Source organism: Sander lucioperca, chromosome 11 (assembly GCF_008315115.2).
Source record: "Sander lucioperca isolate FBNREF2018 chromosome 11, SLUC_FBN_1.2, whole genome shotgun sequence".
Classification (NCBI taxonomy): Eukaryota; Metazoa; Chordata; class Actinopteri; order Perciformes; family Percidae; genus Sander; species Sander lucioperca.
In genome coordinates this window covers 33,000,822-33,019,268 of record NC_050183.1, presented here as the reverse complement: position 1 = coordinate 33,019,268, position 18,447 = coordinate 33,000,822, and the positions used below count along the sequence as shown (strand labels likewise).

Genomic DNA, 18,447 nt, shown 5'->3' with positions numbered 1-18,447 from the left:
ACTAACGTTACACACTCCACCAGCACAGCTAGCGACCTACCACTACCAGACTCACTGAAGAATTTTACGACGGATGAATCTAGTAATCACACGCTCATTCCCCGCTTAAAGGTGGTGTTAGAAAATGAGTTGTTAGTAGAAGCACTAACAGACACCTCATATGCGATAGTTAGTTTTTTGTTGATGGAAACTTTCAATAGTGCACCGCTAAGGTCCAATATCATATTAAAAGAGCATAAACGAGCATAATGAGTCAAACTGAGTTCCTACACTGCAAGTCCGCGCTCCCTGTAGCTTCTAGGGACGCTCGTTTTAAATTCTGTGTGAGCAGACTGTCTGAGACACGGAGATTGCGGTTAACAGAACACGAGTCAACTGCCCGTGCTCGCCCACTTGTGTTGCGTCGGTTTTAAAACAAACGACCCTGCTGGAGGCAAGCTGCTTTTCATGACAGATGAATAAAGTAAAAACCCTTAACAGTAAAGCTTTGGTTTGTAGAAATGGCATTATTGTTGATTAAGCATGCAGTAAGGTTCAAGTGCTGCTGCTTTTCTTTACAGTAATGTTAATTTTGCTTGATGGCTTTAGTAACTTCACACTTTAGGGATCAAATGAAAAGATCATTAACAGGGAACATTTATAAGTATTTATAATTCGACACTCTTTGAATGCTTTTACTTGTTCAGTTTCAGATCAGTTTATGCCTTTGCATCTCTCTGTTCCAGTTTCAAAAAGTTAAGGAAGATAACTGGAGATGTGATAAAGATACCAGGTAATCCAATGAATCTCTCTCTCACACACACACACACACACACACACACACACACACACACACACACACACACCTCTAAATACCAGTAACTTAAATTGTTTTTTTTTTCAGACAATGTTTTAGTGTGGTAACCCTAAATCATACACACTCCCACATACACATATCATTTGTTTATTCTACTTGCCTGTTTGATCAAAATAATGCTTTTTGCCGTATTCAAGTCAACAGTTCATGAATGTCTTCTGTTCACGAATATCATCTTCCTAATTGATATTTAACCTTTGGCACTGAACAGATCATATTTTACTTTGTATTTGCTTGCAAATATTGTTGAAGAAAGATGGTGGAGACCACATTCCCCCTATGCCGACAGACCATAGTGATATCCTGCCCACCAGTGAACGAGCTCATGGACCTCTGGCCTGGTCTCAAAATAGAGTCTGAGGTAATATGGATCAGCTCTCTCTTTTAAAGTGAAAATTGTGATTCTTACTCATTTGGCCGATATTTTTGCTTTATAAATGTGTGCTAGATTCTTCAAATTGGACTGTTTTTTTTAAGTGTTCTCCTCCTGCTGTTATTTCTATGCAGTTGTATGCAGAGTTCCAGCGGATTACAAATCAGAACCTGCCCAACACATGCTATCCTGAGCTTGACCGCCATCTTCCTCAACCGATGACCTTATTCAGACAGAAGGCATCAAAAACTGGGAAGACAGCAGATGCTCTGGCTAAAATTAAAAAAAAATCAATGATGAACAGGTAAATAGATTTTTACACATTTCATAGGTTGACCCAGTGGAACATTGAACAGGTTCAATGATTCAAATGAGCTTTGTGAATTTTGCAATTAGTCCACTTTATGTTTGCCATTTGTCTGATTGCATTAAAGATGTGAACAGGTTAGAAAGTGGTAAACTACCACCAAGGTTGTAGACCCTCAAGAATGGCTTAATGATGTAGAAACTCATCTGAAAAAAGGCTGCAGGGTAAAGCATTATAAAAGGCTAGTTCAAAGTTATCTCCTTTTGTCTAAATAATGCCTCAAAAAGTTACTGCACTACTTTGCAGGTGTTCAGCCAATAGGCCCAAACTACACAATATGCCTTTGTTCTCATTAATATAATGCAAAAGTAACGCTAATGTTTTGTATGTTTTAATGTTTTTCTTAACCATTGTGGGCTGCACAAGATGACCCACATTTCACTCTGCATTTGATACTGGTTATGTAAAACATTTACATTTTAGAGTTTTAAGTGAAAATGTTCTTAAACAGTCTATAGAATTTTTGAAATTTCACCCAAATTGCTGCCCTGTTGCCTTACTGAGGAATTAACCAGGAAGCCAAAAGCAGTGTTTTTTTTTCTTTTATAGCTGTAGCAAACAATAATTTCATTTTGGTATTATTTATTATTGTTTTTGATTACTCCGATTATTTTCCTGACTATCTGATTAGTTGTCTGGTCAATATCAGAAATTTGTGATACATATTTATTTCCTAGGGCCTTAAAGCAACACGCCTACTTATTGGGGCTTATTCCCCGTATCCCCCAGAGTTCGATAAGTCCATACATACCCTTCTCATCTCCGTGCGTGTCGTAACTCTGTCTGATGCACCCACGCCTAGCTTAGCACAGATCCTGGAGGTAACCGGCTCCATCTATGCTCCTAATAAGTGACAAAATAACGCCAACATTTTCCTATTTACATGTTGTGATTTGTATAGTCACAGCGTGTACGAATAACAAGGTCACATGAGACACAGCCATCTTCTAACCGTATACAAACTGGGAACTATATTCTCAGAAGGCAAAGCACTGCTACTTGGGTGGAGTGATTTGCTTGCAGAACTCCAGGCGAACTCTCTGCTCCTCACCACGGGGCTTCTCAGGTGCAAATCACTCTGCCCAAGTAGCAGAAGTATCAGTGCTTCACCCTTTCTGAGAATAGTTGTCAGTATGTATACGGTTAGAAGATGGCTGTTTCTCAGCAGCTAGCAGTGGGTGCGTCAGACACGCACGGAGATGAGAAGGGTATGTATGGACTTATCTAACTCTGGGGGATATGGGGAATAAGCTAAAGTCCCAATAAGTCGGTGTGTTCCTTAAGTGACCAGGAACACATTTGGAAGGCTAGAAGTTTTTCTTCTTAAAAATCTCTCAAATGTATTTATTTATTTATATACAATTTATTTAAGTATATTTTAAAATTATTTTTTTATTCTATTTATTTTAATTTATAAATGTTTATTTATTTTTGTATTTAATTTTAAATTTAACTGTTCAAAAGCGGACTTTCATGACTTTTAGATATATTAAGTTAGGTAAACTTAATGTAAGTGAGGCAATCAGTTGCCACAAAATTTTTAAGTTTTGAGTCACATGTTTTTAAGTAAACAAACAACATATTTGACTAATGTGTACTTAAAACAATGACAACACAAACTAATAAACATTGAGTTTGGTTAACATAAACTGGTGTGGTTGTGTACTTATTTTTTTAAAGTTCTGTGAACTTATTCCTGTGGTTTGTAAACTCAAAACTTTAAGTCATAATAACTGAAAATAATTGAGCTGCCTTAACAGAAAACTGTAAGTCATATTAACTGCAAATATTTGAGTTGAGTTAAATGAGCACTTTTAATTTAACTGTTATCAAAAGGTACATGTAGCAATTCATCCAACCTTTTAAGTTCTGGAAAATTTTGACTTTTAAGTTAATCAACTTAAAAAAATTGTGGCAACTGATTGCCTCACATTTTTTGAGTTCTGGTAACTTATTCGGGTTTACAGTGTGTGTATAACTTTTAAAAAATGTGTCGCATTTCATCATGATTCTAGAAATACTTCTAACCTAGATGTTCCAATATTTTAGTTGAGCTGGAGTTGGTTATCAAGGCTATAAGGTAACGTGAATTTTGACGGCACACAAACCTTAACTTACCCTTTTCAGAAAACAGGTTCCCACCAGCTCTGGTTTCTCTGCACAATTCTCCAGCTCTCTCAGAAATGTCCTGCAGGTAATTTATGAACAAACAGAATGAGAACACAAAACACACTAGCTAAGTTCTGGAGTTCGGTTAAAAAAAAACTCATGCGAAAAAAGCCGGTGAGAGTGTGTTTCCAACCAACGGCTTTGAAGCAAATAAAAACCTGTGCATAATGACGTCACATGCTGTTTTGCGGTCAAATTGGTATATCGAATTGATTTGAGACATTTTAGGGTGTTTCCATTCATTTTCGCACTGAATCGCACAACATTCAAGCAAACATTTGCGAATAAAGTTTTGCTTGACAAACTAGATCGCACTATCTACCTCCACATGAGTAATAATTGCAGAAGTTGTAATAGTGTTATGTACCAGCTGATAGCGACATATCAAACTATAATAAGAAAACAACGATAGTATCAACAAATTGCTATGATGATGCAATGGAGGCGGCCTGTGGTGTGGATAATAGAGTGCTTCAAACAGTTCTGGAAGATCTTGGTTTAGAGACACTTCACGGAAACCCTTTGTTGAAGCAGATTTGACCTGTCGTGTAATTTTACTGGCCCGTCCCTTGACCCAGATAAGCCATGGCCCTCCGGTTCCAACCGAGAAGCATATCGCCATTGCGCTCTACAAACTGGCTACATGCGCAGAGTACAGAGTGGTAGGCGAAACGTTTGGGTCAGCAAGATGATGCAAAGGTATATACCTACCTGGAGTGGATAAGGCGCATGAGATCTCACTGCATAATTATATAGCGCACCTTGTGCCACAGGTGTTTGCCGCAATAGACGGGACTCACGTCCTGATTAGACGACCTGCTGAAGACTGCAGGGATTTTGTCAATTGAAAGGGCTGGCTATCAATCGGATTACTCCAGGCTGTAGTATACGATCTTTGCAACTAAATCAGATATTAGTAAAACATATTATTTGATTATTTGCTATGATTGGTGGAAACAACTAAATGAAATATTAACTTTTTATTTTAATTTGGAGTCAAGTGAGGATACTAGCGTTAGTGGGGCAGGTAGAGGATTTGGGGTGCCCAGGCTTTGAACCGGGCCAGGAAGGGAGACATACTTTACTTCTGTGTGAAATGGAACCCATTGTTTAAAAAATTGCATTCAACACATTTTGGGTGTGGCTGTTATGACTGTAAACTGCTTCTGAATGCTAGAATGGAAAGGTTGACAGATGTAGCAACAGTAACTAAGGGGGGCATGGCTTAGCAGGCAGAGCTATGATCAAACCCAAAGTACCAATACCTGTACAAAGGTATGTGTCCTTAATGGGTGCAAAGTTTAATGAGATTGAATAAATTTCATCTATAGTGCAAGTGCAATAGGTTATCATCATTTTGAGTCATAACTAATTTATTAATGACTCAGCATAATCTGTATTAGAGGAAAGAATCACTTCATCTGATGTTTAAGCAACCTTCAGACAGTGATACAACCCTTTTTTCTTTATTTGATCGATCACTTTAAGGATTTTTTTTTTTAATAATTCTGACTCTTGTCACATAGTTCTATCAGTAATGTTTTGTGGAGTAGTTTCTTAGTCATTGTGGTCAGCCTTGTTTGTTACTGATAATTCAGTGAATCCCAAATACAATAGAGCATAAGGCAGGAAAATGTACAAACTGCATTCCACCTACCTGTTGTGAAATTCATATATCTCTGGCAGGTTGCCAAACAGCACATCCCTTCTGTTCCCAACGGACGGGGGGATGAGGTGGCTGAGCTCTGAGTTATCCAGCTCTGCAAAATAACCCTGGGTAGAAGATTGAGGAGGAAAGTAGAATAATGATTTATTAGAATTATGCAGGATCTATGCCAGAGTAATGTTAGAAGATAAAGATAAATAAATACTTAGAGTTGGGTCGATTTCCAGTTTAACGGGTCCGGTGTACAAGACTAAACCGGTTTAAATTTATGCTAAACCGGCATACAATATATCACTATAGCCCTATTTGCACGATTAGTATCATTTGGGGACTAGGGATGCACTGATACCGATGCCAATATCGGGGATCCGATGCCAGGCGCATGTACTTGTACTTCTAATCATAAAATTACTCCCATACAACCACACCCGATACTACCTTATTGCGACATGACATTAACTTCTCCGTCGAGCAGGTAGGCGGCAAAAGAGGAGCAATTAATGCCAGCCGTTTGGAGAGTTTTGGCTGTAAAAATAACAGAGGCTCTTACCCAATAGGCCTTCATGATTCACTTGACAACCAGCCATTGTCAGTCGTTAAAAATACTGGGTTTCAACGTCTTCTCAGTGTACTGGAGCCAGGGTATGAGATTCCCAGCCATCACCACATTGCAGAAACCGGGTTCCCAAAGCTGCTTTGTGAAAAAGCACATCAGCAGCCTGTTGCCCGTGAGCTTCACCACTGATATTCATAGTAGCACTGTCCCAATGTCTCTCATCAGCTTAACAGGCATAAACATAAAGAAAGCGATAGTTTTCTTTCGTTTGTGTTCTTCAGTCTTTCTAAACTTCACTCAGTATTTTGATATCAAGAATTATATGATATATTTTATTGACACTAGCTCAGGGAAATGTCCAGCCCATGGGCACTGAGCTTTGAATAGAAAAAAGGCATGGTACTTTGAAAATACTGCTTTGTTCTTTTAGACAACAATATCAGAGCAGGCCAAAAAACACCCTCGGACCCCAGAGGGATTATAAAGTACTGTATCGGTACTTGGTATTGGCGAGTACATAAATGTAAGTACTTGTAAAAAAAAGTGCTATCGGTGCATCCCTACTGGGGACCTAATGTGATTTATCTTAAAATCTTTTTATTAAGCAGTTATATTTAACATACATTACATTTTTACATTCAAAGCTCATTTTCATAGCCTTTACAATTGCCCCTGCAGTGTCGGAGTTATTAGATAGACAAAAAAGTAATAGGCACAGAAGTGCTATTTAAGCAGGATAATGAACATAACAAAGACCTATGAGAATTAGAAACAAAAAAAAAAAAAAATAATATGTATACAAACAAACAAACTCAGAAACAAAATCAACAGGAAGGGAGAAAAAGAAACCAGAAAAAACAGAAACAAGAAACCCCCTCCCCTCTTCCAACTGACCTTGTGTGATTTAGAAATTGGTTTACGTCAGTAGCCTACATTAAATTACATCCACCAACATTTAGCGCCTGGTTTTAATTTCTTTTCAGTCCGTTGGTTGTTGGCCTAATATTTTCTTTTTGTCCCCCTGTACATGAGTAAAGCATCCTTGGGTTTCATGAAATGTACAATATAAATCTAAGTCATTATTGTTTTTGCTAGAAAACACAAAATTGGCCCAATAACTGGAAATGTGCATTAGGTTCCCAAGAAATATGAGCCCAGTCAACCTCATGGTGGCGCTGTAATTAATGATAAAAAAGCAATTTTTGAAAGGCAACGCTACTCACACCGTGAGTCCGATTGTCTTGAAATTTCACACATATGCAGCTCAATGTGCTTTTTGCTAATTAGCATAATGTGAAAAACAGTAAAATGAATAGAATTTTGTCAATTTTGATTCTATAAACACAGCCTTGTAGGACAGGGATACATACTTCTACTATGAAAGAGCAAGATTGGTGAAAATACACGACCGCCATCAATCAAAGAATTTTGCAAAGGGCAGGGCTTAGCAGAAAATTGGCCATAACTCACTAACACAACATATCTTCAGTCCGTCTTGAGGTATAGGGTTACGCAACGATTTCTAGCTCAACCCACAAGTATGTGAAACCAGCTGAAGTGCGTTTGCTCAGCTTTGTGAAGACCCAAACCTGCTCAATGATGCTATGAGGCTTTGGCGATTGGGCTGCTTCTTTTATTGGCTGAGAAAGGGTTTAAACCCACAGATTGCTGCTTGCGGCTATATTTATTTCTCCCGGTTTAGTATAACCAAAAGTTTTAAAGTCCACGGCCCTCACACAGTGAGTCCGATTGACATGAAATTCCTCACACAAGTCCAGCTCAAATGTGCTCTATAAAAAAAAGCCTCTTGAACCATAAACGTCCATGATGGTATTTAATTTGCATGATGTGAAAAACAATTAAATGAATAGAACTTTGTCAATTTTGATTGTATCAAAAATTGGTATATGGCCTATAAATGAGCAAGATACGTCATAAAACATGGTCGCCATCGATCAAAGAACTTCCTTAAAGGCGGGGCTAGCAGGGAATTGCCTATAACTCAAGTTCTGCTTTAGCAATCCTGTCTAAAATTGATGGAGACATTTAACACCACGACTTGAACGTGTGTACCAAGTTTCGTTAAAATCCGATAAAGGGAGCGAATCTATTGTAGTGATGAAACAGGTGTTTGATTGGTTCTATAGAGCATTAACCCATCTGAAGTGGTTTTGCTCAGCTTTGTGAAGCTACAAACCCGCTCAACTCTGCTTTAATTGTACATTAAACGATAGGCCAGGTGTTCGCCAATCAGAGAGCTTGTTCATATGCTAATTTGCATTGTTTTACTCAACCAGATCATGGCCCCCAAGTGTCACAGAAATGCTAAATAGAAAGGTCAAATGACTTTGATAATGGAATTTCAAATTGGATAAGGAAAGGCAGCAAGGAAATGGATTCAAAAATGAGAAAAGGAATTGCCCTTTTAAATGCCTTATTAAAAGCTGTGTTCTTAATTCAGTTTGTCAATTCAACTATTAATTCCTGTTTTTTTTTAAATTGATCTTTAAATGCTCTTTTTAGTAATTTAGTAATTCATTAATGTGCTTTTAAAATTATATATTTAATTTACTGTTTTACAGTTTGATTTTGAAAATCTTTTTATAGTTTCTCTATTCAATAATGGATTAATTAATGAATTTGAAAACCAATTATTAATTCCTTTTATATGTACAATTAAATATTAATTAAAGAAATGCTCTATTTTAATTTCCATGTCCCTGGAAGTCCTCCATACCACACATCTGAGTTTTGTGTGGCGCATTCGCACGGGCTAAGCGAAGCCTGTGATTTTACTCAAATTTATTGACTTGTCTGTACACTGCAAGCTTGGTACCCGGAGGCGCGCAGACGCAGCCAGCACAAGGCCGCCACACCGCATTTTTTTGGGCCAGGCCTGGCAGAGGTTACCAGCCGGCAACAAAACAAAGTGCTGGAGAGCCCAAGAGCCTGGGCGTTCATCTTACATGTGTTTGTGAACAAATAACTTCATCATTTGCATTTAGGGTAGGCGGTAATCAGTTTTTGGCAGGTGACCACTTTTTTGGCGGTAGTCGGCGAACTGAATCAATGAGCTTCTAGGGATGTAGCAACTTGATGTAGCAACTCCCCGCCCCACCTGCTGTACTGCGCATGCGGGAGACACACACACACACGCACTGACACATGCACAGATTCGTTGATTTATAGTTAGATTCTAAAATGTATTAAAATAACATGTGGGCTACTTAACAAATTAAAAATAACCGTTTCTCAGCCAACATAAGGCTGTAAATGGACTGCATTTATATAGCTCTTTTCTAGCCTTAACAACTACTCAAAGAGCTTTTACATATTACAGGCACCATTCATACAAATGTATAGACTTAGACACGTGACTCCCGGAATCAAACCACCAACGTTCCGATTGCTAGGTGAACGCTTTACCACCTGAGCCACAGCCTCCCCTAGGAAGCAGCTCAATCGCCAATTTGAAAGAGGGATAAGATCAACCACAGACCTTTTTTAACAATACAATTGATGCAGCAATATAATAAGTCCTGCCATTTAGTGTTGATGGATTCATAATTGAGAAATTTTTAAGTTTTTCACATTATGGAAATTAGCAAACAATCCATATTTGGTCACAATCATATATTGGCCTTTCAAAGTTATAGCGCCACCATCAGGCCAAATGGCATCATATTTTATGGGAAGCATAAAGCACATCGACATCACTTGTGGTGACAATTTTCATGTCTCTAACTTGAGAAAAGGCATAATTTAGCATATAATGCTAAATAAGCCACGCCCACATGCACCAATCAATATGACACTTCAGATCCTGGTTATTACTCACCCCCAGACCATGTGTACCAGTTTTGGTGAAATTCCGTCCACCGGGTTTTGCAGTACAACTTGTGGTATTTTTGCGGCGGAAGATGACAAATCTGAGCAAAAACAATAGAGTTCTACTCCTTCGGGGTTTGAACCCTAAGAATGGCAATCCGGAGCAAAATAATAGGGTTCTACCTGGGAAGCGGCGATTCATGGGTTCAAACCCTTTCTTGGCCAACAGAAGGATGTAAATGCATTCATGGTGGACCTCTATGGTCCAAATGGTTGTTTTGTAGAGCACATTGAGCTGCATATGTGTGAGAAATTTCAAGTCAGTTGGACTTACGGTGTGAGGGGCGTTTCCTTTCCAAAATCGCTTTTTTGATCATTAATTGTAGCGCCACTATGTGGCCAGTTGGGCTCATATTTCTTGGGAACCGAATGCACATCATTTCCAGTCATTTGGCCAAATTTGGTGTTTTTAGCTCATTCCAGCTCATGGCAATTTGAGCCGCGTTGGGAGACGACAAATAATAATAAAGCGGAGCAAAAACAATAGGGTTCTACCCCTTCAGACTTTGAACCCTGATAATAGCAAACCGGAGTAAAAACAATAGGGTTTTACCCTTTCGGGGTTTGAACCCTAATAATAACAAATCTAAACAAAAACAATAGGGTTCTACCCCTTCGGGGTTTGAACCCTAATAATAACAAACCTGCAAAACAATAAGGTTCTACCCCTTCAGTGTTTGAACCCTAATAATAACAAATCTGAGCAAAAACAATAGGGTTCTACCCCTTTGGGGTTTGAACCCTAATAAACCAGAGAGAAAACAATAGGGTTCTACCCTTAGGGGTTTGAACCCTAATAGTCTCACTTTGCCAGACCTTCCTCCACAACGCTGCGAAACTGCGGAGGAGGGTCTGGCTAGTTCACACAGCATTCCGGGATGGGAGAAAAACGTGCTTTGGTTTATTGGAATTTCTTTAAACCAATCAAACTCGTCATGGGCCCCATGAGCCCCGGTGCCACTGGAAAATAGCCTCAGGAAGGAACTTGTTTTGGTGGAACATGTGTACGTTCAAAAGTTGTTTTAGAAGTGCAACAGAAAACTCAGATTCTACAGATAGTCTAGCTAGCTGACATTTAAGACATAGTCATAAATCCACTGGAGTTTAGAATTCCAACACAAAGGAAGCGTTAGGTAACAGAAATCCGGTCAAAAACACCCCACACACCAAATCAAGCATTGCAGCGAAAACGCCAGTCCTCTCATTCATTTGAATGTGAGTAATGCGTTTAGGCTGTGATGGTGGGGAACGCAGAGGATGTCGAAAAAAACACAGCTGCCTTGCGGGGAAAAGTTGAAACAGAATCAAGTTTTGGAGAAATGCAACCCAACGTTAGGCTGTGGTGGCCAATCACGTCAGCAATATCAGACAAAACTTAATTAATTTGGCCTTGTGCACCACCGTAATGATAGGCTTGCATCCTGGTTAGTTATTAAAAGTAAATGTTGTTGTAGTAATGTTTTTTAGTCTGGTACGGACAGACAATCACTCGTAGGACCCAGCATATTAACAGCATGGCTAAATGCTAGAACCATGAAGACACAAATGGGCCAATTAAGTGACACTCCCACACCGTCGCACAACTCTGCCCTAATCGCAGCAACTCCTCATTTGGTTGGTGGGCTGGTCAAGATGGAACTACTTTATATACTGCTGGGTAGTTGAATCTATAAAACTGCATCATATTATTAGAATAGCATCACATTGCTCATATTTCCTATTTTTCTCTCTTAGGAGAGAAGGGAAACATCAAATGGAAATACTCAATTACAGTTACCTCAAAATTGTACACACGTTATTCCACCTCAGTCTAATTCATCATTAAATACATATGACTGTTAAGTATTGATGTCAGTGTAAATCAATCTGGTTTGTTACAACGTGGTTTATTTTTATTGCTAAGTTAAAACCCGGAAAGAGACATTACAGTCCACGACCAAACAAGTTGTAAACAAGCCAATGTTACTGAAACTTAGTAATTTTCCATATGATGATCATAAATTACCTGTAACAGCAAACGAGACTAACAGTGAAAAGAACGCTATTTTTGTATAGTTTTTATTAATGCTTTGCCCAGGTCCAATTTTTCCCGCAAAGTCACAAAATGATTTTCGGCAGGTAGATGGCGCTACAGAGCACACATTCTGAAGGGTCACAGATTTCGGCGTAACACCGGAAAAGCCTGTGTTAGTGAGAATGTAGGTACAAGTTGTTAGTGAGTATCCAGCCAGGTAAAAGGCAGCAGGAATTTTCTTTATATAGGCCTAATTGTATTTTAATTTTATTTTAAAAGTTATATGATGTAGTTATGGCTGATACTGGGGCAGGGCCATCACAGAAAAGAAGGAAATTAAATGAAGAACAACTAAAAACTAAAAGGGAAAGTGAAAGACAACAGGCAAAATCCGAGTCACAGTCGGTCGAGCTTTCAACAAATGGAGACAATTACGGGATTGTAAATGATTCAAAAGCGACCCCGAATTGGCCTTCAGGTATGTAATATGTCTATTTCATTCATAAAATAACTTTAGATTGCGGAATGTGGTTGTACGTCAATAGCCAACATTAAATCATGCCCCCCTTCCATTTAGCATGGACGTGTTATTCCTTTTAGTCCGTGTTTGTGTTGGCCTACTATTTTCTTTTCCCTTGTCGCCCTGTACTTGTGTAAAGCGTCCTTGTGTATTTAATGAAATGCGCTATATAACTCTAAGTTATTATTACGTTGGTTGGTACAACAAACTCATATTGCTTTGGCTCGTGACACAGTGACAGTGATAACTTGTTTAGCTCACGATACATCCAAAGTAGGCAAAGTAGTTACCATTTGCAACACTTGAAATGCAATGATGCATCTGTAACGTATTCTCTTATTGTAAATGAATGATTTTTTGTCTGAGCAAAACATTCATCGAAAGTTACATATAGCCACTTTAAGTAAGCCATGATGCAATGTAAATTGGGTAAGAACATTCTAAAAACAGCAGTCATACTGTACCTCCATGATGCTTTGTAGTTCCTCCACATATAGCCTCTCTGTTTCAATTAGCTCAGTCATGATGTGTCTGCAGAAAAAGAGGAAAGAATGGGGTGATTTCTAACAGAGCAAATCATAATAAAACCTCTCTGGCAGAATTCCCCCCCAAAAAACATTAATTTATTCATCCATCCACTTTTGCTTTGGAAGGGATCTTATTGCAAGCTGACAAAGAATATAATAAATCAGTAACCAGTATTAAATATCAATGTTGGCACAGCAGCAATTACCCCCTCATTAAGAAGGGAGTGTTTTGTGGCTATTTGATTCAGCAGTGAGATCAGACCTCATCAGGATTTGTCTCTCAACGAACAAACATGGCACCATTACAAAAGGACAGCGGAAACCGGACTACACCATTTTGTAAACATATCCATACAGAGAAATACAGAGAGTTTTGTGGACCTGACAGGCTTAATTAGCTTTGTATCAACTCATTTGGCAATGGCTTGACAGTAACTGACCTTCATTAATATAAAAGTGTTGCACACTATAGCTTTAACAAATAAAATTAAATAATATTTTAAAGTTTGATTAGACCTGCCATGACATATTTCTGACAGGTTATGTTGTTGAGTTTAATGTCAAGTTGTCAAAACGCAGAGATTGTTGTGTTAGTTATTGTCAAGTTGTCATAACACAAACAACGCTAACTCTGCATTAAAAGTGTCATAATTTACCAGTGACACCTAATGACAACAGTCATAAACATTCAAGAAGACTTATGTTCATGACAGATGTCATGTCATAGTTATGACGGTGTCATGTCATGTCTTTTGACTTATTGTGTACTTCTACTTTAGAAGAAAACATTGTACTACTACATTTACCTGAGAAACAGTTTTAGAAATGTACTTACAAAATATCACAATTAAAATATAATGCATTCAGTGGAACCCCAGTGTTTCCCATACATTGATATATTTGTGGCAGCCCGCTACCCAATCAATGTTGACCGCCATACTGCTGTATATGCTCTCTCTCTCTCTCTCTCTCTCTCTCTCTCAAACACAACAGACCCAACTGTGAATAGCTATTCCGTGCAGATTCATTAATGCCATTGATTATTCTACACACTCCAATACAGTAATGTAGGTGGCGGTATGAGCCTTAAACTTTATTTATTAAAATTAACACACAGAAGAAGAAGTTGCTTTTTCCCACATCAATCCTTTTCCCCGCAGAGAAGACGGCTGGAGTCCATCTAGAGTTTAATGGTTCATCCGCAGGAGCTCTGACTGCTGTCTGTCTGCACGGCAGGCTACGCTGCCCTCTATCAGTATTAAATAAAAAGAGCAAATTTATGTTTTTTTTTTTTTTTTTCGTTATAAGATTACATTGTGTGCTGTAACTGCCCCTGCACCCTTATAGCCTTGAGGATGGGACTGTGGGCAGATTGTCTATTTAAGCTGTTATACAAAGTTGCCAAAAATATTTACAGTACAATTAATATAAGAATTCTGCACCTCTTTCCACGCTTGGAGCCCCCACCCCCGGGTCAGCCACCACCGCAAATAGAATCTAATTCTGTGGGAAACACTGAACCCTGTAAAGACTAACTTAGGCGGATTTGGCAAGTTTAATTTATTTTCTGTCCTGCTTGAATGAAGTGAGTTTTATGATAAGTTAACAAGGTAATGCCAAAGACCAAGGCCAAGGTTGGCCAAAAGGCCTTTGGTTGGGAGGGGAAATTCTAGGTGGCTTAATCTGTAGATTGGATGAATGGTTCCCGAGATATTCGAATGACACACTCACTCCCACGCTTACAGAGATTCCTTCCAGTTAGATGATCTGAATGCTCAGAGCAAGTATAGCGAGTATAGGGTTGAATCATGGTAACTGAGATCCTGGTCCATTTGCCAAGGAATTTGGCGTAAATCTACACTGAAAAAACTGATTCTGACCCCTTGTAAATGTTACATCTTTTAGTCTGGTTGATTTAATAGATTTGAATGTGTTATTAAATCCTACTTATTTTTTTAAATTAATTTTCAAAAGCACTGCCCTTGTTTAAAACAAGTTAATTTCAGTCAATTAAAAGTAATTAGAAAAAAATATTTAAAATTTAATTTCCACATACTATCTGGTCTGCGCATTTGCAGACACATCCGCCACTTTGTTCTGAAGGTGCGGATTGTACGTTATCCACTCGTTAGTAGCTCCTTGAATGCTGTATCCATAGCTCTGCATTTTCGGTAAGTAAGCAATTTATAATCATTGGTGTGTTATATTTTTTACTTGAACAGGTTTCTGTTAACACTAGCCAATGCTATCAGTTTGTGTTTTGATAAATTAACATTAGTTAGCTAATGTTAGAGCGACTAGCTTAGTTGTGTAGTAAGTTAACTTAAGTGTAACAGAAGTATCTCAACATTTTAAGCTAACTTTATAGCTCTCAAGTTAAATGCATGGTGAATTCAGTGTTTGTCTTGTTAGACTTATTTGTTAGTTTGTGGACATTGAATGAACAGGTTGACTGATGTTAACTGACAGTTTAATTGTAGCTTCACCTTCCCTGCTGTCTTGGCTTGTAGACTAGCTAGCCTACTTTATTCCTAACTTGCTGTAAGCATGTTTTCTAATCTTGTCAGTGTGTTAACATAAAGACAAAATACACCTGTGAAATCATGTTGGTAAAAGCAAATGCTTCTACATAATGGCAGCCCTAGGTAGGTGCATGCCTGAATTACCGTTAACCTAATTCAAAACACAACATGGGGTGGCAGACACAGCAACAGCAATTTCAGGCTAAGAGCAGATTTCATAAAAGTGAAAATAATCATCACATTGTGCTTTATGAGGAAACAATAAATAAAAGTCGTGGGTTTGTGTAAGCAAACCTTGATATTGTGGGTGTTTAATATTAACGTTTAAGTTATACTCAAGTCCTTCCCTTTACTGTTTCTTTGAAGGTATCTATTTTTTTGACACCTGTATTCCGCGAAGACCCGCCCCTACTCTGTCTCTGATTAGCTCCAACTGTGACATCCCTTTTCTTGCCTAAACCTAACCAACCAAAACAACGAAGGCAACGAACACTAGCCAATCAGAGGCAGGTCTTCGCGGAATACGGGTAAGAGAAAAAAAAAAAAAAAAAAAAAATGTTTCTCTTCACTGCGTGGTAGCAGCTTTTTGTGGACTGTTTCTGACTCACTTAACACGAATAACCAAGCTTAAAACTTAAAGGTGAGGTTGAAAGTATATCCTCCGAAGTAGAGGCATGCAAATGCTTCATAACTAACTTCTACCCGAATAGCAACGCGGATTTCGGTGCCTTATTTAGGTGCTACGTAAATGGTGGTGGTGTCACCTTTTTCAGACCTTCGAGTTTGCAGGTATATAACTAGCAGCAGCTTTGCAGATGACACAAGAGGTCTAGCAGAGCACGATCACAGCCCATAGTCCAGTTAAAAGACCAGTTAAGGTTCTGAAGTGTTAGGCAGAAGACAACAGGGATAAGAATGTTGGTTTAGCTAGCAGGTTAATTTTGTTTAACTTTGTTTCTGCTCTAAACACTAAGACTTATTAAGTCGCTTACACTAATACTTTTAGTATAATAGTGGAACATGAAAAATACTGGAAACAAATCTGTTTTCTACTTAATTCACACAATTTCCATAAACTTCATTCTCCCCCTGTCTTTACATGAAATGTCCTGTCTGTCTGCTTGTAGCATCTACTAAAGCTTTGAAAGCATTCATTTCGGATGTAATTTCTACATGCTCCAAAGTAATTTATAATCGCTCATCAGAGAAATAACACACTTGCAAGAAAATAGTCCAGCAGTAAATAAATAAATAAGTTGATAAATAAAATAAATTTTCCTGAAAATTAATTAAATGTCTGTCTGTCCACTTCCACCCTCTTAATCTGCCATTTGTTGCATATTTTTTTTATAGTAATAATAAGGTACTATTCAAATGTGGACTTGGACACAAATTAGTTTGTAGTGATCTGATTTGAGTCATGGGCAAGTTTGTAATTATTGGACAATTACTTTTTTTTTCCTCAACATGCTTACGATTTATCTTTTTAATTCCTGCTCATTTTTATTTCTATTGCAGGTTTTTCTCATATCTGATATATCTGATCTTGGTGTGATGTGGAACAGAACCTAACTCTTTGGGGAGCTCATATTGTTTTGGTAAGTGCATTTAACAAACAAACTCAACAGCTATACTGATCACAGCAGTACTGTTAAGAATAAATGTTCTGTGTGGTATTAGTTTTTTCTAAACTATAAAACGGAATAATTCATAAAGAAGAGCTGTTGCTGAAAAAAGTACCAGTGCATACTTAATCTTTTGAGTAAAAGTTCTATTTACTTAATGTGAGATTCATTGGCCCAAACTATGAGTTACATTAAACACATACATTTAGTTTTCTTTACAGTGCATGGCTTTATGTAATCAAAGTTGATGAAGATCATCCTGGTGTGACTGTAAAACACCATCACTAATGTTTGATTTTTGTCCTCTTTTCTCTCTTTGTGGTTTGTCTAGTTTATGTGGCAGGTTTTTTTTTCTTGTGTATAACAGATAAATGCTGAATTCCAGGGCATAACAACAATCCCACTTGAAACAACCTTCATGGCGCAGTTGGACAGCCATTTACCCCAGCTGACATCAGTTTTCCAGAAGAAGGGAGGGGTTTCTGGCCAGAAACTAGCCACACATCTGGCGATCTTGCAAGAGGTAAACATGTGTATACATTGTAGTAGAAAATATATACACTGTTGAACAACTTCATGAAATGTACCTGTTTCGTACCATATGGAGCCTTTGAAGACTTCAAGAGTAGCCTTGATTATTTGTAAGGGGCAAGGTTCCTAAGGCCTAGCTCAAGAATAAAGGTGACCAGGCTGCTCTCTGTCTCGGGCCTTCCATGTATGCACATGGATGGGCAGGGAGGTCATCTCCCTTCCATATGGCTTTCCACGTAGGCACAACATGTTTAGGTCTGATTTTGTTTGTCTTAATTCTGGTTCAACCATATGCACTTTGTAACTGTGTTTGAAAAGTGCTGTATAAATAAAATAAATAAATAGAGACACATTTCTAAAGACTGATGATGCCTTAATGAGGCAATAGTGGCATACAGGTTAGAGAAGCAGGTTTGTGACTGGAAATGTGCCAATTCAGTATCCAGGTAGGGAAAGTGAAAGAGTACCACCTGCCTTGAGCAAGACACTTAATCCTCAGTAGCCTGCAGATCCGACTAGGTTCTAGGTGTTAACTGTGAAGAAGAGAGCATTGTTCTCAGCGAAACTTCCCTGAGTAAGTTGAAGTTACAATAGTGCTATCGCCCTACACAATCAGACCTGACATTTTATCAAAATTAAGTCACAATTCACTAACATTCATTAGCAAAATGGGGCATTTACATTTTGTATAATAAAGTCATTGTGTATATATTTTTTGAGGTTACCACATGTTAGAAATATTATACAATTTCAAGATATTTTTTTAAAATAATTGATGTATTTAGGAATATTTTAATAATTGTTATCCTTTTAAACAGGTGACGAGTGATGTC

At 38.1% G+C, this 18,447-nt stretch overlaps 1 protein-coding gene and 1 long non-coding RNA gene across 3 annotated transcripts in view; one reads left to right on the top strand and one right to left on the bottom strand.

Annotated features, from left to right (window-relative positions):
* Positions 1-18,447, bottom strand: part of mcf2l2 (MCF.2 cell line derived transforming sequence-like 2) — a 286,969-nt gene that overhangs the window by 106,377 nt on the left and 162,145 nt on the right. For both annotated transcript variants that reach the window (XM_036007118.1, XM_036007119.1), the window contains exons 16-18: positions 12,874-12,940; positions 5,423-5,538; positions 3,715-3,784 (exon numbers count right to left, since the gene is read on the bottom strand). In XM_036007118.1, the coding sequence (XP_035863011.1) occupies positions 3,715-3,784; positions 5,423-5,538; positions 12,874-12,940 (253 nt within the window). The remainder of the gene's footprint in view (positions 1-3,714; positions 3,785-5,422; positions 5,539-12,873; positions 12,941-18,447) is intronic.
* On the top strand, positions 15,891-17,726 carry LOC118496232. Its single transcript, XR_004898752.1, has 3 exons — positions 15,891-16,098; positions 16,977-17,056; positions 17,451-17,726. It is a non-coding gene; the product is annotated as an uncharacterized LOC118496232 (long non-coding RNA).